This window comes from Apteryx rowi, unplaced genomic scaffold (assembly GCF_003343035.1).
Source record: "Apteryx rowi isolate R43461 unplaced genomic scaffold, aptRow1 scaffold_57, whole genome shotgun sequence".
Taxonomy (NCBI): domain Eukaryota; kingdom Metazoa; phylum Chordata; class Aves; order Apterygiformes; family Apterygidae; genus Apteryx; species Apteryx rowi.
This window is the reverse complement of record NW_020450838.1, coordinates 1,701,450-1,726,065: the sequence shown is the minus strand read 5'-3', so window position 1 is coordinate 1,726,065 and position 24,616 is coordinate 1,701,450. Positions and strand designations below refer to the sequence as shown.

Genomic DNA, 24,616 nt, shown 5'->3' with positions numbered 1-24,616 from the left:
ACTTTCCTCCTAGGTAGGAAAGTGTTTCCTACAGATGATATGTGATAGCTTTTTTTTTTTTTCTTCTTCTTCTTCTCTGTATGTTTCTTACAAATGTGCTTAAGAAATTAATTTCTGATCAGCTGAGAATTAGTAGCATATATTCTTATTGCAAGCTAGCTTGTTAATTTGATAAACAGTCTGTCAGCTTCTCTTGCGTATTTTTTCCTTAGTGTGCTTTAAAAAAAAAAAAAAAAGCTCCTGCCACACCGTATATTATTTAGCCATTTGTGGCTTGAAACATTGCCTAAGTGCCAGCTTATGTTTCCCCATTTGCAGGCCATAGCTTTTTATGTCTGACAACTCCAGTCTTGCAGCAATAACACAGAGTCCACACTACACTTAGGAAAAACAAAGAGTTCTTCTCTCCTCCCTCCCCCATCCATTTTAAAATAGCATCTGCCACTATTTTATTGCACAATGGATGGTCTACTTTGGAGAGGCACAATATTTTGGTTGACTTGCGAGCTGTTTTTTCAGACGTGAGGCTTCTGTATAAATGCCAAAATGCTTTTGCCTTTCAAGGCTGATCACTTTTGCAAAAGTCAAAGTGGAAGACTTCTGGCTGAGTTCCACATTTAGAAGAGCCTTCGGAAAGTTCTTTATGTATGTGCTCGTTGTGCTAATATTAAGTAAAAGTTTGTAGAGGCTTCAACGCTTGGAACTAGTATCTCTGTTTTGTCACCAGTCTTATCTGTTAAATCCCAGTGAGTGTGAAAAACGAGGGAAAACTGGCTTTGCTCGGCTCTTTCAACAGTGTGTTGAGCATGGCCAGATTGCTGAAGACGACGCTTCTCTCGGAGCCCTCGACAGCCCGCCTCCTCATCTGTAGGCACATCGAGCTCGTCTGAGTGTGCAAATAAAAATAAATAATGCAGTGAAAAAATATGCAGAGTATTTTGCTGAAGTGTTTCAGTTTTGGAGCTGACATAACAAATTGAAATCTTCTGTTGGGATTTATGCAGGCGTAGAAGGGGTCAGGTTTTGGATGTTTGTATTTTTAGAGCTTTCTTGCTGCTAAAACCTTCTGCCCTTTTATATCCTGTCACGATACCTTCTTCTGCAAAAAGAGTCCCTTTAGTTCCTTCTTCTTTTCCTTCTTTGAGCAGAGCATTGGCTCCTCCATTTCTGTGAGGAAATGAGAACGAAGTAGCCCTGGGTTCTTTAAATCGGTCTAATTGGGCTTCCTTTAGCGTAGAGCATATTCTTTTTATTTATTAATTTATTTGCTCAGGACTTCTAGTGCTTTTGTGCAGTTATTCCGTCTCAAGCACTCAGTATCTTGCACYGTATCTTAAAAATAAATAAATAAAAAGTAGTAACCATCCAAATGGCTTTGACTTCTGTTCTGTATTCCAGACTGATTCACGGAGGACAGCTGTTAAACGGCCTGGCAGGGCCAACGGTGATGAACGCTGCGCCGTTTCTTTCCACGACGTGGTTTTCTCCGGATGAACGTGCCACGGCGACGGCCATTGCGTCGCTGCTCAGTTACCTGGGTGCTGCCGGCGCATTCTTGGTGGGACCTCTCGTCGTTCCCTCTCCTAATGGGACATCGCATCTCCTCCTGGTGTCAGAAAGCACCACTGAGCACATCAAGGACCGCATTGAGGCTGTACTGTATGCAGGTATGGTTTGAAATAATAATAACATTTAAAAAACCCATGCTTTAGTTGAGTCGCTGATGTGTTTGTTGGTACTTGTGAACCACTGCCCTCTAGTGGCTGGTCTGCAAAGAAAACAACTGCCGACTGATGGAAAATAGTGCAACGTTTTACCRCCTCACTATCAGAAGAGTTAAATTTTGTTCCCTTTTGCGTAGGAAAGAGTTTAAAATGGCCTTTTGTACAGAGTGATTCCAAATGGAGCAGTTCAGGTGTTTGAATCAGCTGATCTTAGGAGAAACGTCTTCTAGGAGAGCCTACCCTTTCCCTGCGCTTCCAAACTGCCGCTTCCTGAGTTTTCATAATAAATGTATCCGTGCCAGGTTGTTCTTTCCTTTGTGTCTGTTTCTGTGCGGATGGGAATTGAGGATGGAAACCCAATAGTCTTGCAGCATTAAATTCTTTTCTGCATTAAATAAGTCTGCGTTTATGACTTACATATGCCTTTCAAATGTGATTAGATGATTGGTATTTCAGAATCTGACGTTGGAATTAAAACTTGATGGGTTTTCTTTTTTAACAGAAATCACATAATTCTTATGCACTGAGCAATTTCAGTGAAGCAACAACAGTTTAGTGGAAAAAATCCTGATATAAAATTTACCTGACAAAACTTGGATTTTTTTTTCCTTGCTTTTTTTCTTGCAATGGCCTCTCTAGCTCTTTGTGTTAGTTAAAAATAAATTAGCCATGTTCAGCAGCAAGCTTTAAAGAAAACAAGTTGCCTAACTGGTTTAAGAGTCTAGGGCATGGTTCTTAGTGGATATAAATTTCTATAGCATTAAGAGCAACTGAACTTTACCACGTCATGTCAGTGACACATTTGGCATTGTGGAGTTTGGGTTTTTTCTTAATTCCAGCCTGTGAAATTCAGCCAGGGGTTATCCTTAAGCATTCCAGAAGACTTAAGGTATATATACCGTGTAGTTCATATTCAGGTTTATGGGATTCAGTTGGCTTTTTGTGATTGTTTCTTCCTGGCCATTATTCTTATGGAAATTTCATCAAGTTAATACTCTTATTGCATGAGGGCCACTTTACCTTACTTCAAAGAAAGTGTAGTGAAAGTTGAATCACTATTTAAGCAGGTATTTGACTGTTTCTTTTTGAGTAATCTACTCTTTACTGGACTTAAATATATTGAAACAAGGAAATTTTAGTTTTGTTTAGGCCTTTTTCAGAGATAAATGTGATGTTAGACCCTGAAGATTTCATGGCAGATCAAAATGGTCAGTGTGAAAGAAGGAAAAGTGAAGGCAAGTCAGCCTTTGTCCTGAGAAGCAGTGGATAAGAGGAGCAAAAATCTAATAATTAGAAAAGTACTTTAGCCCTCCTTCTCCAAATTTTCCAGATAGAGATAAGAATTCAGTGGCCTAAAGGAAATAGTTTTGTGCCCAAACCCGCTGCTTTGTGAGTCCAGTAGCACTATAAATGCTGCTGCCCCTATCTGCACTGACCATTACTTTCGCTTCTGTTCTCTTYTGGGGAGGCTTTCTTGAGTATTTTCTTCAGAAACTGAGGTGGATCTCACTTGCCACCAGAGGCTCAGAGTGTGTTTCGCCTGTCCATGTCTTAGCAAGGGTTTGTGGGGAACTCGATAGCAGGCAACAAGCTTTCTCCTTTTCTGAGCTGACCAGGGTTTGGGAATAGTCCATCCCTTAGACCTGTTTGGGGTTGTTGTTCCCAGCACAAGATCATCGTATGGCAGCTGTTTAGTTTCCTAGGAAATGTGTTTTGTGGGGCATCTGTAGTTTTAACTTTGTTCAGAGCACTCTTAAATACATAGCTGGGGGGTTTCTTTGTGCAGCTGCACTTGCTGTGTTAGTGATGTGTCATGTGRGGTAAATAATTTCAGGAGCTACAACTTCTGTTGCTGTTTGGGCCATGGAAAGGAGCTCATATCTGAGTGTTACTGGACTGCAGAGAATTATAACAATGATGGCAAAACTTGCAACTGGTTTAAAGTTTATTGGAACAGTCAGAAGAGGAGATTGCCTCCCATCCTTTACAGGACTTGCCCGGTCTGTCTCACCTCAGTCCTCTTTCCTGGAGAGCTCTAGTAGCAAGTTCCTCAGTGTCTTCCTCTCTCTTGTGCTCTTATGCCAGGTAGGATCCAGAGGTGGAAGAAAATCTGCCTTCTGGTAGGTAAGGAGCAGTTGTACAGCTCTGTTTACTTGCAGGCCGCAAAACACTTAAACAGGTATGGTAGCGTATCATTTGTCCTGTTAATCAGATGGGCAGAAAATGGAACTCAAATTGACTTCAAAGAATCTAGTAAAGGTGTTATAGAATTTGGCAAAACTAGGAGTTGAGCCCAAGTGTCCTCATTCCCTATTTTTTTAGCGAGTACCATCAGGCTTGACATGACTTTTCATTTAAAATGCTATAGGAAAGACAGTTGCACAGAGTAAGCACTCTGCATTCTTACATGTGTTCTGGTTATGATGGAGCTTGTTGCTGTTGTATGAGATAGCATTAGATAAGTAGCCTCCAAAAGTTAGTGTTGACTTCTAAAATATTATATAATATGAATTGTTAATTTGGGATCAGTAGCATGCCACAAGTATGTCAATTTTACAAGGACTTAACCTTAGACATGATTATGAAGCAATTGCTTATAAATCCATTCCAAAATTGCTCTGGTACCTCCTGTCTCGTCTGTGTTTTATTAAATTGCTGTTCCTTTATCTCAGATGTGGACTAAGAGCTCAGCTGAATTATCACAACCTCTTTCTGTGTCTCTACACATTCTGGTCCACATCTGGGATAGTAGGGATGTAGCAAATCAGGATGGAGTTGTATTACCTGAATTGCATAAGTAAGCTTGAATTATTCTGGACTCCAGCCAGAGCTTTGAGCCTTGTGCTTTCCTAAACATTAATGTAAAATCATTGTTTGTTAAATATATACATATGTGTGCAGAGTTTCCTCACTTTCCCCCTTACAGTTCAGGACAGGCTTAGGGTGGGGTCATTTTGTTTGTTAGTTTTGGGGGGTTGTGGTTATTTGGAGGGCTTTTTTTTGGTTGGTTTTTGTTTGTTTGTTTTAGTCTTATGAATAGCATTTCAAAAGGAAAAAGAACTTGCATCAAGGAGGCTTGTATCTCTGTTTGTAATCCTCTCCCTCTTCTATTTAGGGCTTACTCAAGCAGAAGGGTGCCTGCTTCCTAGGGTAAGATGCAGGCATCTCTCCTCACTGATGTTCACAGGTCACTGTGGCATGGTGCCCAGATGGTTTTCCTGAGGCGTTTCAGATTCACTCCTAGCAGAAGACGCACACTGCTGTCTATCTCAGTGTAGCGTTTTCACACCTTGGTTTATGCTGACTTGCCCAGTTCCTAGTGTTTTGCTGCATCCGTTCAGCATCATTGAGAAATAGACAGTCAGTTCCTGTGGAAGAGCTCTTTTGTGACTGCAACACCCTCAGTCTCAATATTGACCTATTTCTTACATTTTATCTTTTACTGGGACTACCTTTCACTCCCAGTTTACACTCTAAAACTTGTCTTGGGATTGTATTCATCCTTATCTGGTCTGGTACAATAAACGATGGTGATGACAAAAGTGTGTGCTTCCTTATGAGGAAGCAATGCAACATTTGAGAAATCAGATGTGTTCGGGAGTAGCTGGACTTGTGACATGTAGGTATGATACACAAAGCTAAGATGGCACTAAAGACCTTTATCCCTTAAGAGAGGGAACAGCTTTGGTTTTGGATAAGTTCCAAAGAGAATTCTGCTGCTTTTTTTTTTTTTGGTGCATGAGGACAGTGTTTGCAAGGCAAATTCATAAGCCTAGGAAGTACAGCACTGGGAAACATTAGAGTTGCAGGAAGGTACTACAAGGACTGTATGCTAAATAATTAAAAAAAATGTTACTATAATGCTCCTACTGCTGCAATTTGACTGACAGAAGTTTTGAGGTAATGCATAGAAGAGGCCCCAAATGAGCACCTATTGTAAAATACTACTGTGACTTTAAAAAAAGTATCGACACGTTTTACATTCTTTATAGAAGAAGAGAACTTCTGCCTTACGTCACTGCAGTATAATAAATGATAAGCACCTCAGATGTTTCTGTATGCTCACCTATTCTTGTTGACTGTACTCATCTGCAATTTTGAAATCTTTCTTTCAAGATGTAATTAAAGTGTATGTGTGCATATGCTTACCTGTGCCTGTAGATCAAGATGCAGGAGAAGGGGCTAAATAGCTTTTGACAAGCTTTGCTTCCCTGTCCGATGTCATCTTACAATGATGGAGCCTCTCACCTCTTTCTTAGATCTGGGATAATCAGCTATGGCCAGTTCTTTATTCACTACTCCTGTTCTTGAAAACAGTAATGTACAGGAAGGGAATTAATCTATTTCTGGAGCTCAGAGGATTTGTTGTAGTGAGAAGAAGGTTTAGTTAAAGTGCCCTTGACCCTCAAAACCTTTAATTAGACTGCAGTAGGAAAAAGAGGAACCAGATAGTTCAAAATGAATCCTTTAGTGTTTGATTGTGGAGAATGGCATTGTCACATTCCCAGTAAGCCTTCAAATGAAATTTAGTGTAGACTTTTTTCTGTATAGAGGATTCCATCTAGATATTTTTGCCAAATAGAAAAAATTCATTTCTCTTCCCCATCTACCACTGGTCCATTCAGACTCTGAGTATTATTTACTTTTCGCTTTCCTGAATTTATTTTCTTTAGGTTTAGCAGAAGAGCTGGCGAAGTGCCACATTCATATTGATTTATTAAAAAAGAAAAGAAAAAAGAAAATGAAAGCAACTGAGTATCCAGCTCTGCTGGAATTTGTGGTGTTGGTGAACACTTCTTTGTAATAAGATCACAGTTCTTTTTAAGATAACACACTTCAGCTATACATTTTTGTCTCCAGCAATAAAGAATCTTGTTTTCAAAGCAGACAGGAAAAATATTTGTATTAAGGACTGTGGAGAACACCATGTACATTGTAAAAGGCCTGTAAAACAAATTAGACCGACTGTGGGTAGAGTTGTTTTTCCTCAGAATGTCTGCTCACAGGGCTTGGTGAGCATTTTTTGTGAGGTGCTCATCACTTTGCAGCTTTGGGTCCAAACTTATAGTGTGAAATTTTTTGAAGATCTRGAATACCTGCTGCTCAACAAGAGGAGCATCTGCAAATAGCTGTATTCTTTCATTTTCTCTCCCTCTTACCTGTATTCTCTTTCCTTGAGGCATGGCTGCTCCTGCAGTTTTCTCTTTATGTTCTACTGCCATGTAATACTGTTTGTGCCCAAGATGCTGCCTTGGTTGACCTTTTGTTTACCTTCATCATCTTGCACACTGAATAATTGCAATTCCATGCCCTGGGGCTTCCCCGGACCCATCTGTTCAAAATCTCCAGCACACTGTTACCTGCATCATATTACTTCAATCACAAGGAAATGCAACCAAATATTCATATTGCAGTTCTCTCTAAATCTGCAAATGAACTCACTCCAGTCTGTCTTACAGACCATATCAGTCTCCATCCCCTCTTCCTGACAGCTTTCCTTTTGCTTCACTTAGTTCCTCAACTGTTAATGTGTGAGCCTTTACTCTGCAGTGTTTCTCCATCTCATTGATTCTCCATCTCAGTTTGAAATCTTGCTTGGGGAGGAAAAAACAAAAACTCCTTCAAGTTAGAATTCTGCTGTTGGAAACGGTAAAGCGCTTGGGATAGACTTTGTGTGTTGGAGGCTAGCTGATAACGATACTGTGCTGAAAGAAGTCTTTCAATGCTAACATCCGTTCTCTGTTTTGTTTTTCTTTGCCCTCTTGTTTAGAATTTGGAATGGTTTCCTTGATATTTTCCGCAGCGCTGGCCTACTTCCCCTCACGCCCTCCATTCCCTCCCAGCGTGGCTGCAGCTAGTCAACGGCTTAGCTACAGGAGAAGTTTTTGTAGACTCTTAAGGTAGGTTCTCATTGGGTTTCCAGTTCAAAGCAGTTCAGCACCTAAGTAAACAAAAACAAGTGTGCTTTAATCTTCTCATAGAACAAACAAGTTAGTTTGCAGTGTTTTTAAACAAAATCACATTAAATATTAATGCAGACATATAAAAAGATACTAACTGCTAAAAAGCATAGACATTAAGTATTCAGTCACTGAGTATATCGCAAGCCTTTATGCCAGAGTCCTTCAGCATCAATGCTGCTGTAGTCATCCTGTTAGCACAGCTTTTCTTATACAACACTTTTGTTACATCAGCTCATACAAGATTGTTAAAAGTGTGCATACTGCTAGGTGTGAGATAAGTTGTTAACACTGGGCATAACTAAATAATAAGCTGCTTTCTTCAGTGCTCATTATACTGAAATGAATTTGGGTTCTACCTGTCATTCAAAGGAGTATTCAGCTGCTCTCATTCAGCAGTGGGAGAAGGGAGTGAAATATCTGAATCCATTATATGACCCAAATCTCATTAACTGTATGTTAAAATGTGAAGTGGGGATAGGAGAGGAGTGTCCAGACGTGTTTCTGGACAAGTTCTCTGATTAGTTTTCTTCGAAGTTGTTGAAGTTTTAAAATAAAATGACATTGCCTGCTTTGCAGCTTTCTTTTTTCCTGTCTATTTAGATTATAAGCTCTTTTGGTAAGATGCAGTCTCTTCCCCGGCATTTGTAGAATGTCTGGTGTAATGGGAATTTTGGTGCTGTATAATTGTGAAGGCCTGTGCCCTGGACCTTTTACTGCATAGATAAACTTCCCGGGACATAAGAGAACTGCTGTCATGATGCAGTCTGGTTGACTTCACTGGGTAGCTCCAAACTGTTGCTGCAATTGTTTCTTCTATGATTTAGTAGTGGGAGCTAAATCTGCGTAAAAYGGGCTTACATAAAACTTGATAGGATAAGTGCAGAGCTTTATACATTTAGTTATTGCAGACCTATTGCGTGCTGTGCTTTCTAAAAGTGTGCTTAGGACCAGAAAAAGCGGCTCGTTCCCTATTTTCATGTTTGTTTTCTGGTGTTTTTGGAGGATTTAGTTTCAGTTTTGGTGACTAAATAGTTCTGTATAGTTCAGAAGTGTGAGACAAAATACTTACTCATGTATGTTCATCCTGGAGCAGGCTGGTGGTTGGGAGAAGGTGTGAATGCAGCTGACTGGTTTAGTCTGCAATGTGACCTACTCAGGATATTAAAAAAAAAAGAAAAAAAAAAAAAAGAGCGATTCCCTTAAGGACACTTAGTGCACACAGTAATGCTGTTACACACCCAAGCTGGTGTGTGGTGAGACCCTGCCTGAGGGCTGTGTTGTAAAAATGTTGCTGTCAAATAAAAACCCAAACAACACCTGACTCTGCTGGTGAAATATAAAATTTCTTTTGACAGTACTCCATTTGGGAGCTTTGCAACTAATAGATTGCTTGTTCAAAGTACTGTGAACACTGGATCCGAGATACTGGTAAAGTCAGGAGGTAAATGGTGAAACTGACTTACCATCCCCAATCAACAAAACTTAATAAAAGAAACTAGACAATTAAATAATGAGCGTGGTTTATAGTGTTTGTGAGATCCAAGAGGATTTTCAAAATGCAGTCGGGTAGATCATTCCCCTCCTCCCCTCTGGTCTTTATGCATTCTTCCATGCTACCCCCTATCAAAGGCACTTCTTCATTCCTCAGTACATGGAACAATCAACAGTTCATCATTAAAATCACTTATCTTGGGGAGCCTTTCAGCAGCAATCTATCAAGCAAGGGTGTTTTATAAAAGAAAATGGTATCTGCTGTGCTTCAAGAGAAATCCATCATCTGGTTCATTAGACTTCTCAGCTCTGTTGCTTGCCTAATCTAGATTTCATAATTCTTGGCACAGAGAGTCTTTCTTTTGACATAGCGGTGTAGACTGAAGGTAATCAGCTGATAAGTACAAGGAAATCATGACTTATTGCAGCCTTAACCTCTGGTTTGAAAATTGGGTTCATATATTTAGGATGTATGTGAGCTGGTGGGCTGACTTTACCCAACCACTCACCAAAAAACACTTGAGACTTAAGATTTTCACCATTTCCCTTTTCTCATTGCAGGCTTCAGTTTTATTATTTCAAAATAAAGCTGCGTAGCATAATTTCACCATTAAAGTCATTGACCTTTTCCCTTGGCTACCAAAGGAATTTATCATATCCTTGTAACTTGCACACTCCTTCGTGCCTTCAGGTCATTGAGCAGTCTTCTTCATGACCTGCTCCTTGCAGAGTTGTATYTTCCATCTTCTTAGGGTCAAAGGGAAACCTTAGTGCAACCTTCTCTTTATAGGTTGCTGTCTGTAAAAACTATCCTCCATAAGCTCTTTTTCTGGGAGTTGCTTGGGAATATTGTTCTTTCTCCTGACTTGAAGGTTTCCTGCTTCTGACATTATAAAGAGTGCCTGATCTCTGGTTATCTCCTGATATCAACTCTCTCAGCCTGCAATGGGAGACGACAGATTAGTCATGGTTTGGGAGCTAAGCACAATTCTTTTAACAGTCTATCACACTCTACGACAAGTATAATTTGAATTTCCATTAGAAAAAGTACTATGCCCTTTCTCAGTTTCTTGAGTAAAGTAAACATGGTTTTTTCCTCCTATTTCAGAATATGCCACTAATTTTCATGGGGAAAAAAAATCTAATACAAGCAAATAGTTGATGAGTCATTTTAAAATTTCACATTAAGAAAGCTTCTAGTGATTTTGTTTTGAAGTAATTAGATGCTCTTAGCCAGTTACATGCCTTTTATATTTTTCAAGGGACTATGTAAGCAATTCTGAAAGTTCATAATAGGGTTCTTGTGCATTTTTTTTTTTTTTAATGAAACTTTCACATGGTATCACCATCCAGTCAGAAAGCTGCTCAGATATTAATAGGTACTGTCAAACTTGCTCTGAAAATGCTGACTGACTTTGACAGTGCTCCCCTCTGAACTAGCCTGTCTTATGGATTCTGGTAGCATTATGTAGACTTCTGAAAAAACAGAAGAAAAAAGACAATTCGTATTCTAGCAGAATGTCTGAACAGAGTGGCTAATGCTGATGTCCTGTCATAAAGGCTGATATGATGGGAAACAGTGTGGGTTCACCAGTGGATGGTGGGACAGACAGCACATTGCTTTATCTATTTCCAACTGCAAAACTGTAAAAACAAATACTAGTGGCTGGAGCCAGGAAAAGCAGAACTGGTACTTAAGGTGCATCTTTCAGGTGGCTTTAACACTTAACATAGCCAGTGTTGACTACTGTTGAACAAGGGGACAAAATGACACTGGATAGTTGGTGCCACTCCAAGTATGTCGCTGTCATGTCCCCTTTCTCCTGGTCAGCTTCCTTAATCTGGAAGCTAGGTAGTGTGACAACGTAGCAGCCTCCATCGCTGGAGGATACTGTCATGCAGAGCTTGTTCTCCAGTGTTGGTCTTGCAGGTTGCATGTGACCAGACTCCACAGGCAGTCTGACACAGAGCAGCCACCCCACATGCAGGTCTGTCCCACAGCTTGAGTTATAGAAGATAAATGTGCCAGAGGAGATCCTTTCAGGTAAGTTACAAAGTATGTACCCCCAAAACTAGCTCTACAATGAAGAAAAGGTTCAGATACCCAAAGATTTTGAGTAGTGGGCAGACATTATTTTGGAACAGTGCATTCAGCCTTCTTCCTTCTTTGCAATCTATGACATAACTACATAATGTCCATGCAAAATGAACACTTTCCCTTTTATTTTATTCTACAAATATTGGAATAGCTTTTACATGGATAGTCTTAAATAACTTCGGAAAACCTGTCTTAAGAGATGCCAAGATGACACAACATAGATTAGGATAAGAGTATGGCATTCTTAAGAGAGAAAAAAGATTGTCAGGAAGAAAGCAAATGCATTGGCATTCCAAGAAATATAATCAGAGCATGGAAGAACTGAAAGTTTGGGAGTCGTTTTTCTTTGCATTTAAAAAAATAAATCTGGCATGAATGATATTGAAAGAGGAGGATATGTTCATATGATGTAAATGTGTTATTCAAGAAGAGGATGTGTGAAAATGAATAGCGTCCAAAGAATGCTGGCTGGTGTGTTTTGAATCTTCTAAGGGAGTAAAAAAGCATAAGCTGCAAACCTCTGAATGTTTTGGAGAATATTTGAAGCTCTTTTCCTTCCTCTTGGCTTTACTAACTATGTGCTATCAAATTGCCACTGCATGCCAAGGAACGGGTACTGATCGGTATCTATTTTATGTAAATTATTTGAAGGATGGGGGAGGCACATTTTATGGTTACACAGATATCCCTTGGAGTAACCACCTTGGGAAGAACTTCMGAAGCAACAAAATAATTGAAATGGCTATCAAAATGCTTGACCTAGAAATACCAGTGTTGCAGAATCCAAAGTATATTTTCTGTGTTTGTTCCCAAATCGAAACATTTCAGAGGAAGGGTAGGACCTCTGTTAGCAGAGGTTTTGTATTTGCTTTCAGTTACAGTAATGGGGGATTGGGGGGTGAGGGTTGGTAGTGGTGTTTGTAGGACTTGCCTGCTAACTCCTGTTTAGTCTTCTAGAGTGAAGATGATAACACAAGTTTGACTGCTTCATCGTCACTGAATACTGAAGGTTGAATGATTTTTAACTGGGAAAAAAACCAAACACATTGAATATTTAGAGCAGAATCTTATGCTTGTCTCTGCTTTTTGATAGTTCAAACTGTCAAAGTTTTCTACTCTTGCTACTGTACCCAACTCATTCCACAAGCCCTCCATTTCACCAAACTTAAAAAATAGTAAAACAAAAAGTGCTGTTCAAAGAGCGTGAATTTCTGAGTTTATACTTGAAATATGCTTTTTGTCATTTGAATTAGTGCTTATTGTTCCCAGTACATAGGCTAAATAGGTTGCCCATGCAAATGAGAAGAATTGCTTGCGGAAATGAGAAACATGTGGGCCCAGCATGTTACAAAAATCTTTGAACTATGTAGAGAGAATAGCTCTTTTTTCCATTTTTTTTATATATATATATTTTTTATATCATGGTGCTAAGGCAGTAACATCTCAGCCACTGGAATTTTAGTGACATAGCCAGATATCTTACTTGTTTTTTCTGGCTTACTCATTCTTCAGACCTCCGCTATTTTTCTGGATGGGCAGAGTATAGATTCTAGGGTGTGATTTCCTCTTGCAGCTAATCTTGGTGCAATTTCTAATATAAGCAGCAGCTAATTGATATGTTTTGTCTTCACAGCAATTTCCGATTCTTGATGATTGCTTTAGCCTATGCTATACCATTGGGTGTTTTCTCTGGCTGGTCTGGTGTTCTGGATTTGATATTAACACCAGTTCATGTAAGCCAAGTAAGTATCTCCTGACTGATAATCAGCAGCTATTTTGCAAGTGGTATGTTTTTATTTTGCACTAACATACAATTTTTAGCAAGTTTTCTTGTTTAAGATTCTATTAATACATATGGACCACTCTTCTCCTGAAACTTTAAACAAAATAAACTGTAGCTTTGGCATTCCAAACTGTCATGATTCTTCCTGCGAACTGTTCACTACTGGCTAATATTTTGAGAACTGTATGCACCTTCTGACAGGAACAAAGAGGCGGATAAACAAGTGGGAGTATTGTTGGCTGCTGCACCTTCAGTAAAAGAAAATAATGTTTACCAGGTGGAAAGGATGAAGAGGAGAGAAGAGGATTTTTAAGCTTTTAATAGAGTATTATAAAAATATATAATATAGGGGACATTCCTCAGGTGATTCTATAAAGAGAGGTCACATTTAGGTCATAGGCTACTTGGTCATTTCTTTTCCTTAGAATATCCTAGAAAAAATGTTGCTCTTCAGATTGGCTGGGTGGGAGAGGATGGTTTGCTAGCAGTTTGCAGCCCCTGTTTACCATTTGTTTTGAAAGTAAAATCTCATTTTTTCAGCTTTAACACATTTCTCCATGTTCATTTCTTTGGTTTCTGTCAGGTAGATGCAGGCTGGATTGGATTTTGGTCCATAGTTGGAGGTTGTGTTGTTGGCATAGCAATGGCAAGGTAAGAATAATTATATGTCCTTCTCCATTTCTTCAACTGTGATTATAACTTGGCTTATACTCTTAATAACTAACTTTTTCTCTCATCTTTTAGGTACTTGAAAGGGAGAATGCATAGTTCCAGGGTTATGATGTRTTTGTTGTAGAGCCATGATTTGTATATTCCATATTTCTGGTCTTTGAGGGTTGAGAGCTCCATGTGCATATGCCTCAAGTTGACAAGTTGTACTGTTATTCCTGACAAGTGCTTGCTGTCTGCTCCTTTTGAACATAGTTACTGTGAATCCAGCTGCCTGGTATTAGGGAGAATGCTATCCATCCTAGCAGATTTGGAAAACATCAAAGAAATATAGTGGCTGTCTCCTTCCATCAACACTTTTGGGCATATTGMTTCCTGCAGGGATCTTGGGAATGTAGCACAGGCAGCCCAGACACAATAACATTAAGTTCCACGCCAAACTAGTCTGGGCCCATTTTGGCTAGGCTGTTGGATTCCTGTATGGCCTAACTGTTCTCTGCTATGTGCTGCACTGTGGATGTACCCATGCTTTCTACATATCCAGACTCAGACAGCTCTGGTTCTCGTGAATGCTGAATGACATGGGGAATGGACAAGGCAAGGAATGGAACGCCCTGCCTAAAGGCCACAGCTTTTTCTCTGTTGAGGTTCCCTCAAAAAAAAAAGAAAGAAAAAGAAAAAAAGAAGAAAAAAAAGGCTTTCAGGAGGTCCTTGAGCAGTGAGTTTATAAAACAGACTAAAATCAATATTTTCAGATTCCAGTTCTGCGAGTGCAGGGATCTGTCATCATTGTAGTCACTGTGGGATCGTGGCCCCAAACTGGCATCTTTTTAGGGCAGAACTTGAAACTCTCTTTTTTGTGTACTCTGATAAAGAGCAGGTAATACATAAAGAAACGTGGGGTTTCTCTTCCTGACATTTTGCGTGCTGCCTGGCAGCCAAAAAGGAGGAAGAGGAAAATACCCTCAGACCTAGGGAAAGAAGCAAATGTTTCCCTTCTCTCCAGTCCAAATGCTACCCAGAGGACTTAGTCTATTGAAACGCAGCTCACACGCTGATTGCTTCCACAAAGAGTCACTTTTGATTAGCTCAGCTTGGGTATGAGGCTTTCTGTGTAAAACAAGTAAATGTTTAAAACCAGCTGTTGTAAAAGAAACTCTACCCAGTAAATGACCTAGATGCTGCAGCAGGTTATGTGATGAAGGAGTTAGTATGCTGGTCTAATCCTTCACATCTGGGATTAATCGCTCTTATATTGGGGCATTTCAAAAGTAGAGGAGCACCCTTAGCAGCTCCCTTAGCTTTGTCAGGAGAGAAGCTGCTGACTTGGTGCCAACATGCAAATCTCAACCTTTATGGAAGATGAATTTATTTAATATATTGCCTGGGTTAAGTAACAGGAAATGCTGACAGTCTCTTTAACTGCTTCAGAATTGATTTCAAACCCTATTGAATACGAGGCTTTTGTAGCATTCAGAGTTTTGGTTTTGAGTAAATTTAAAAAAAAAACAACCAACAGTCTGCCTTCAAATATGTCTCTCCAACTCAGGGAGTTCAAACGGGAGGGTTTGCCCACAGAAAGTGAGGGACAGGGCGATTTGTCACTCCTGATGGATGACTCTCCCTCCTAGGCCTATTCAGCAGTTATCTGTGTAGCGTTGAATCAATGACGAGTCGGACCGTAATCTGCTGAAAGTTGTAATTAGGAAAATTAGGTAATGATTCTTGTCAAGTGTGACAAGCTGATGTATTTCAGTGTCAGATCTGTGACTTGCCAAGCAAGCAGCGCTCTCCCTTAACCGCTCCCAAGAAGCTGGGTTTTTTCCTAACTTTGTTTCTGCTGATTTGTCAAAGCAAAATTGGGACAGCTTAGGAATTTGCTCTTGCCATTTCTGGCAGTGTAGATTCTACCATTTAGATATATAACAACCTGAGGTTTGCACTGGAGCATTTGTCCCTGCATGTCACAGTAGGTGTTAAATCATCTATATAAAAAGTAACACACAGTTTGGAAATTTATTTATCTATCTCATTTTCGAAATGGTGCAAGTTTTCCTCGGCACAAGATATAAATCTTCCTGCTTTCCACCCCCTGCTCTCCCCATAGCCCTGAACTTAGATATGTTTAGCTAATTTGTGTAATGCGTTTTTATAATTGAAAAGCCTGGGCTATTTTGGATTTCTGGCAGGTGTTGTACCCTGTGCCGGCAGCTTTAGAACGATACTGGTTTGAAGAAAAGCAGTGTCAAAAGAGCAACATTCATATTATCGCACTGAAAACATAAATCTATTCGCTCTTCTCGGATTTTTTTTTTGTCACATTTGCTAATGATCATAGATATTTCTGAGGTTTTGTCCTTCACAGCCCAATGTTTCTTTCCGCTTTTAACCTACAGCGTAGTCAAAATGCTGAAACTTTATGACATGGTGATAATTTCCTTAGCAACAGACAGTGTTGTCAGCAACATAGGTTTATGTTACAGATTTAACTATAGGATACAGCCCAGGGCTGGATTTGGTGGGTTGCAGGAGATGGTTACCAATGCTACGCTCAGAGATCTGTGTCCTAGATGTGTTATGRGCAAGTATATACCTTCTGTCCTGCACTGCCTACGTTTTTAGCAGACGCAGATATCCCACTACGTGCTAGATACTGAAGAAGGCTTTGAACAGAACAGAGGGTTTTGAAGGCAGGAATCATTGCTGCTAGGACTAGAGGAAAAAATAAAAAACATTCTTCACAATTATTGGATTGAAACTAGTGTTCTGGAAAGTTGACTAGTTTTACAGTCGTCTTTATTCTCCTGTAACCAGACAAGAAGCAGAAATCCCTCAATTACAAAATCCAGGCCAGTTTGCTAAATTATTGTTTCCATTATTTCTGTTGCTGGCTAAATTCAATAGCCACATAAAACTTTCAGTTTGTTTGTCCCTTTTTGGCTCTGATTCCCGTGATATCCGAGTGGTCCTCGAAGCATGCTTCTACCACTAATACTGAAACCATGCTCTTTCTGCCAGAAAGAATTGCAACTGCTCGGTAAAGGCAGGTATGTGCTCCGCTTAACTGTCTTGAATGGTTTAGATGCATCCTGCCATCCACACATATACCTGGTAATAGGACAGAAATAAAGGATGCCCTAGTGACCCCTTCCAGCCCTGTTTTTTATGAATCTCTCTTCCTGCAGGCTGACTTTTTTTACACTTTTTTCATTAGGCAGTATATACGTAACTGCTCTTGCCTCTTAGAACAGGGAATACTGCTGCTGGCTGCCARCAGGCAAAGAAGGGAGTCTCTGGAAGAAAACTAAAGTTTGCACTTTGCCATGCTTCCGAGAAGCTTTTTATGTTGCTGGTTTTGACCCCAGTGATCACAACGAATAATTAAAGAAACTGAGTTACTATTGAAGAGAGGTGATCCTGATTGCTGGGTATGAATCGTCAGGAAAAACTAGCAGCTAACCTCTTACTACTAGAGATTAATGCTTATGCCATTTGAACACTACAGTTACAAACTTTTAAGATCATATACAGCATTGATCTTCCTCTACTGCTTATTGAATTACTGACTGCTAAATTCAGTGTGGAATTAAAGCACAGGGAGAGTCAAAATAGAAGGAAAGATGTGATAATTTTTTCGGATTCAGTAAGTCATACATCTCTTGTGATATATATGAAGCTAGAACTCCTAGTTCTCAAAATGTTGGTAGCATTATTCGTTTTATCAAGTAAGCTATATATAATATCGGCTTGTAAAATGGTCATTGTCAGGGGAGAGAAGGCAAGTAGCCAACAGGCTGGATGGATTCCACCATGAGCCAAGCTGGGTGGGTTGTGCTGCCGTCAGTCTGGTAGAGGTATGGGACTCTGAGGGCAGAAGACCTTCCTAAGGCGTATATTCCTTGATGACCAGGAGACTATGGCAAATTGCTGGTAGATTAAATGACCTTACCTTTTCTAATATATCTTTTTTTCTGTATCCATGTTGAAATCCCTTTTGAAAAGAGCAGCTGCACTGATAAATAGGCCATGTATTACTGTTCAAATGTATTATGTTTCCTTGAAAGAGAATTGAAAGCAGATGAAAAAAGTGATTGCACCGTCAGGTGGTATAAAGCTCTTATTTACCTCTGTGCAAGTCCTTGGGCAGTCTGTTACACAGGTATCCTCTCCCAGGTCATCAGTAGGGCATGTCTGTAGGAGAAGAGCGGCACCAAGTCTCTTGGTTTCTGAAACATTTTAAACCAGTATAGCCATCTGCAGAGTGACTGCATATATCAAAAAAATAAAAATAAAGAAAAATCTTGCTTCGCCTAAGCCGTTGAGAGTTTCATTACCAATAAATGTGAGGGTTCAAAAGTCATACCTTGTCCTCTTCTATCTGGGGATTCTGGTACTTGCAGTTTTGTCATCTCCCACAGGAATGAATCTCAACACTTAACTATATTTTGACTGAAATATATCAAATTCCTCATCTGCTAGTTGATCAGTGTGTCTGCCAAGAGAGACTGGCAAACACTGACAAAACAGCAAAGTAAGTAGTGGTGTGATGTTGTGTCCAACAAATGCAGAAAAAAAAATTATTCWTGTATACCAAGTATTTTCAATGATGCCTTAAGATTTTTTTTGTTTTGGTTGTTATTTTCTGACAGCTGTAAAATCCGTGGCTATTCAGCTTGACAGCTAGCGATATCACCATTCTGTAGAAATGGTCTTTTTGTTTGTTTTTTGGTTTGGGGTTTTTTTTTTTTTGCAGTTTCAGGCAATGGGAAGCAATTTTTAAATTATTTTATAGCCTCTGAAATGTTTAATGAGAATATATTGAATTAATTGTCAAGCATCACAAATAATATGAAGAATAGCATTTATACTGCTCTGATCTGTGCTTTTGTTTTAGATTTGCAGATTTTATCAGGGGCATGCTGAAATTTATACTRCTGCTGCTTTTATCTGGAGCAACATTAGCATCAACCTGGTTCACTCTCACCTGTCTAAATCGTGTCACTCATCTGCCTTTAACCACAGGTATTGACAATAATTTTAATTCCTATTATTTATAATTGGTATTTCAGGCAAATATTTGAAGTCTTACATTTACAATATGTCTGGTATTCTAATCCTGATACCTTCAGCAATACAGTAATTTTACCAAGACAGGCCAAAAAAGGATTTAGAAAAACCATTAAAGCTGATATTTTTCTACCAGCTTTTAATAACTTCTTTAAAAAAAAATAACCAAAACACTAATTATAACAACCCAGAATATACATTTAAAATTGATTCTGGGGCTGAGTATTTTTTTGTTTTGATTACTTGGTGTTTTGGAATAACAGTGAGAAATAAAACAAGAAAAATCATATGAATTGGAGTAATGTTGCGTATAATAAGGATCAGTGACATGTCTGGGAATTTAGGATTTGAAATTTGCATTAATTATTGGAAACGTAGTACAGTTTAAACAAAAGTGAGCCATGGTATTTTCAGCCATGTCTAGGTTGCTGTATCCCTGCACTGTTGTTGTCTTTTTTTACGCTGCTAGTATCTGCAAGAAGGCTCAGGGAATTCATCCAGCCCCAAATTAACTCAGCCTATCCCTCAAAAGGATTAAGAAAAAAAAAAAGTCATTGGTAGAAGTAGAGGGAAAGCTCAAAGGTCTAGGAAGTCCCCAGTTGTTCTACTCAAGCAGCCAGTGAGCTATACCCTTAGTTAAAAACAAGCACCTCTTAGTTTATAAAAATCTATCCTTCACCTTCCTGTCCGCACCAAAGGATTGATTCACCTGTGATTCCAAGACATTCAGCAGAATAATGAGTTACAGTAAAACTAATCCATTGAGACTTTAAGCATATTTATTTATTCATTTATTAAAGAATTCTGTAATTCCATTTTAAATGTAGTGCCATGTTTATTACAGGCATATGATAGGAGGAATAAAAAAATGCTTTATTTCTGTTTTTAATAGTGTGGCATGGAAAGTAGTATATAAAATACTGTTTTATTCAAATTAACTTTGAGATTCGGCAAGTGTCCTTGGCGTGTTGCATATGTCACAACTATAAACTAGAAGTGGGTACAGCAAATTGAAATACATGATCAATTCAGAAGAAACGCCATCTGGATGGATAGGTCAAATTTGTGATTTGTCTGGAAATTTAAATTTCTTTCAAAAACTTTTCTGCATAAATAAAATGTAATATAATAGATAAACAAATCAAACTTTGTGGCTATTGTCATAACAAATGACTACACTTTTCTTCTCCATCAGAGACAGAAAAAATGCAGTAAAATCTCTTATTCCTTGTGCTTGTCTGCTTTATCACTACATGCCTGCAGTAATGTAAATTTTTACAGTAACTCTATCCTCTGAATTGATGCAGCAAACCAAACGCATAAATGTCCCTTCAAGTCTATGCATAAGAATGAAGCAGAGAGGTTTCAGGAGGTGAAAGTCATTATATATGTACTCACCAGTGATCCAAAACAAAACTGTTAGAACTCTGCATCTGATTTTTTTTTTTTTTTTTTTCTTTAAGATCTCAGTATGCAATATAGATTCTAGTAGAATTTGTTTAGAGCATGCAGGTGCATTACTGTGGTTTTTTTGAAAGGTGATACACTGTCAAGACATATTAGTACTTAGGGTTTGATATGAAGCCACCTAAACTAACAGACCTTGATAAGAATCTAGGGAATCTGCATTGTTCTCATGCAATTGCTGTTYCTTCTAAATTGGAAGCTTCCTTAAATTGAGTTGTAAATCATGTTTTAGAGTTTTTTGACTGTGTTGTTCTTATATATGTCACTAAATTTTGAACCCTTTTCTATAAAACACAAGCTTGTCTTGAATAGAAATGCCAGCAGTAAGGTTCATTCCTTTTAAAACAAAGCAAAACAAAACAAAAAACAAACGAAAAAAACAGGCAACAGGGCCTAATGTGTAAACACCAAATAATTTTTTTTTTTTCTCCTCTGACATAATGTTTAAACTTCATAGATAGGTGGTGGCTTGTTTGTTTGTTTGTTTCTGAAATTAGGCTTTCCTTATTAAAGTTCATATAAAATAGATGCAATGCACTTGCTTAATTTAGATCCCTGTACAYTGAATACCAGTGATACATCTTTATGAAATACACTCTTATGGATGAAAACACACAAGCTATTTAAGCTAATTTATAGGACTTTATGCTAGATTATTCCGAAGCGTAATGATGCGCTATGATGATGGCCTGTGCACTCCACAGTAATTGGGAGAAACGGTACATTTGAATTGATTTGGACGAACTTCATTCTTTTTTTTTTTTTCCTTCTTCTTAAATTAAAAGTTTGAGATGCAGAGTGTATCAGCCAAAATGCAGGCCATTGCCTAGCAGCTTTGGGAAGTGGTTTGAGGTAGCTGGTTACAATAGAAGTCCCTCTGCATACTCAGTGGACCAGGGTTGACAAGGGATTCTAGGTAGTTGTACTCTTTGTATTTTTGTATGCTTGGAAGCTGTGCAAAAGAAAAGCAGCTGTTGTCATGTCATATGGTTGGGTTTTTTTGTTTTTTTGGGGGGGAGGGGGTTGGTTTTGTGGTTTTTTTTGTAGTGGAGGTCTTTATAATGCTTTGTATCCCAGAGCTACTTTGGAGGCATCACTGAACACCTGCTGCAAAGCAGGTATTAACGTTATGTTATTGAGGGCAATGCTTGATGTATCCAAAAAGTTGATGGAGAGGTTCTTCAGCTTCTTCCTGTCACGTGGCAAAGAGCACAAATGTCATATCGGACACCGCAGCTGAACGAGTGGTGGGTCTCAGTTCCACTTCAAATCTCATCCAAATGCTGAGGCAGGGCAAGCAGGGTTCAAAATAGACTTTCATGGAAACTTGTGTGGCTGTACCTTTGATTTTGTCAGGATGATTTCCCTTCCCAGCACACTAGCTCCCATTTTGTGGGGGGTTCCCCCCTTCTTTCTTTCCATGCCTCAAATGTTGGTCTCTTGTGGGGGCAAATTAGTCTTTGCCACCACAGAACATTGTCACATTCAGCAGTATCCAGAAACTCCTAAAATATCTGCATGACCTGGTGGACTGCCAGGACAGTTTAAAGGGAAGCTCTTCTGTGGGGCAGGACAGTCATTTTGAGGTAGGAAGCTGCCCTGTAGGAGTCTTTGCACTGGTCTGGCTATTAAGGAAGGCTTCACCCTTCAGATGAAGGCTAGTTAGAGAATATCTTCATCAGGACCTCTCATCTGGCTGCTGCTTGATCCATGAGTAGTGTTTGCATCCATAGGAAAAACCTTGCCAGTGGTTTCCCCAGGTCCAAAAATCGTCTGTTCCTGAAGTTTGTGGTTATTCTGTGTCATACGGGCTCATTCGCCCCTTCTGAAACCCCTCTGCCCGTCTCTCACCTCCATCCCAGATGTCCCAGATCTCAGATAAGTATGTTTGCATGCAGGCAGGCTTTTGAAATTTTGAAAAGACAAGACAGCTTGGCCAATTATTCACCCTAAAGGGAAAGAGAAAATAATCTCTAAAGACTTGTCTAAAAAACAAACAAACAAAACAAAATACCATCCCTTTTAATCAGTATTCCTTATAGCAGCTGTAGAAATGTCTCGTTTAAATATCAGGGGAGGAATCGTGCTTGAAAAAATGGTCATAGCAAAATGTGTCTTCCTGCACTTGTTTGTATAATATTCTCCTAATCCCTTATAAATAGGCACAACATCATCTAAAGATATTTCCTACAAAATGTAATTACTTAGAATGGAAACCTTTAATGCTGATATTAAAAATCAATGACTGCTTTGTGTATTCTTTAAATGGTACTGCTTAGTGTTGTGTTGTGTTGTGTAATGCATGCGTTGCTCTGCATTACCATAATATGCTCTCAAACCACTGTTTAGACAGTGTTTCCTGCTGCCACAGAACAAGACAAGTTTTCTGTCAGTTGTCACCTTCTTAATACCTCTCCAAAAGACTTTGTAGAAAGTGTTTGGAGTCTTGTGTATGAACTGTAACTGCCAATGTGGAAAAAAATGAAGGTGAGTCAGTAATGATATAGTGCCATCATAGCTACAATATCATCTGGCCCAAACACCTCTCATCAGCTAATCACAGCTCTTAAAACCCCTTAATTTTGGAATCAGTTTACATTTTAAGCAAGCTTGAATTTTCTTTAAGGAATTATAATTTTAATGTATATTATTTGCATTTTTCAGCCAGTTTCAAAGATGATTTCATACACACATTGAACATTAAAATAGTTTTCCCCCTTTGAATTCCCAGTGCAGCTGCTGATCTGTTTCTCTGTGCCAAGTCCATTGTTAGTTGAACTTCATTATGTGAATTTATGTACAATGGGCTACTTTGACCCAAAATAATTGTATAACACATTGTAATGCCAATTTCAGTATCTTGCCACTTTGTATTGCTAGTACTATCTCTGGATACAAATACTACTAGCATTTTCCAAAAATTGATATGCAGCACTCGTTGCTTGCAGCACAGATTCAGTGTTTTCAGTGTAGCATATCAAGAATGTTCTAATATTTATGAGCGCATTCAGCAGAGTTTTGCTTTACAAAATCTTTGCTAGTGCTGCATGGCAGATACTCTGAATACAGTGGCAACTTCATGGACTTGATGACTATATTTAGGTTAAGCAATCTAAACTTTCTTTTCTGGTTTGAATCAGTTTAACTGATTGAACATTATAAACGCATCCATCTCCCTGTGTACATCCACAAAGCACAGAGTTGGAAAAGAGAGATATGTTAATTATTTAATACTGATTGTTTTATTCTTTGAGTTTAATTTCTTTACTGTAAACAGAACATGTATAATGATAAGGAGAAGGCAGGCTGACCCTTTGATAAAATAGTGGCTCGAAACTATGTAAATTAAGATTCTTTTTCTAGCTTCAACATTAACCTGCTTATGGCTGCGGGCAAATCAAATTACTCCTGCTCTTGTTAAGCTTTTCCCATCCATAAGACGGGAATAATGACCCTTGTCTTCCTGAAGGCTTTTATAGCTCCATGATTAGAAGATGCTCAAGGTTTGAAGGGTTTATTTAATAACAATAAAATACCGAGCATTAAAGTGTAAAACTCTTTGGGAAGAGCATTTCAGGAATGATATCTGTAAATCTGGCCAATTTAAATATCCATCAATAAGAAGCCTTAAATATTTTATGAGTTCTAGGTTTTTTGATGATCACTCACCAATTCCTTCAATTTTTTGTTTTCTGAAGTGAATACTTTCAAAGCAAGTTCTACTTGCTTTTGTTTTGGGAAGTATATGTAACAAATGCAATTTGATCGTATTTCTGCTTACTTTCATAACTATACCATGAGACAAGAATTTGATCAGCACATGCTGGAATGGAAATCTGTGCAATGGAACATATTGATGTTATAAATACACACTGCAGGGACATCCTTCTGTTGTTTTTTCCTCCTGTAAGTGAATTATAGTAAAAATTACTGTGTTACTTTGAGGCAGGCACATTTTTCATGAAAAAAATTAAAGGCAGTTTCTTCTATGATTGTTCTTACCCTGGCCAGTAGCAAGAATTAAATTATAAGAAACTCTCATTCTACTTTAACAGACTTTAGAGGTTTTGATAAGAACTAACTTTGAGTGTTATTTAGATCATTTGTAGAGGTGCTGAAGTCAGCAAAACATGTATCCAAATAAGGTAGTAGCCTTTCATTTTGGCATTTGGCATGCTGTTAGAATAGGCAGTAACAAAGTGTCCTAGATCTCTGTAGGTTATACTTTAAATTGTATGCTGAGCACAAGAAAAAATGTTCAAAGTTCAAGAGTTTCTGGCAGAGAACTTCGAGAGATGATACTGCACCACCTGCTTGCAGATAATACTGCTCTAGGCTTTCTGATATTTCTCTT

At 38.7% G+C, this 24,616-nt stretch overlaps 1 protein-coding gene across 2 annotated transcripts in view; it reads left to right on the top strand.

Moving 5' to 3' along the window:
- The window catches only part of DIRC2 (disrupted in renal carcinoma 2), a 70,560-nt gene that overhangs the window by 30,446 nt on the left and 15,498 nt on the right, over positions 1 to 24,616 (top strand). For both annotated transcript variants that reach the window (XM_026082185.1, XM_026082186.1), the window contains exons 3-7: positions 1,399 to 1,667; positions 7,495 to 7,624; positions 12,910 to 13,018; positions 13,643 to 13,710; positions 18,623 to 18,750. In XM_026082185.1, the coding sequence (XP_025937970.1) occupies positions 1,399 to 1,667; positions 7,495 to 7,624; positions 12,910 to 13,018; positions 13,643 to 13,710; positions 18,623 to 18,750 (704 nt within the window). The remainder of the gene's footprint in view (positions 1 to 1,398; positions 1,668 to 7,494; positions 7,625 to 12,909; positions 13,019 to 13,642; positions 13,711 to 18,622; positions 18,751 to 24,616) is intronic.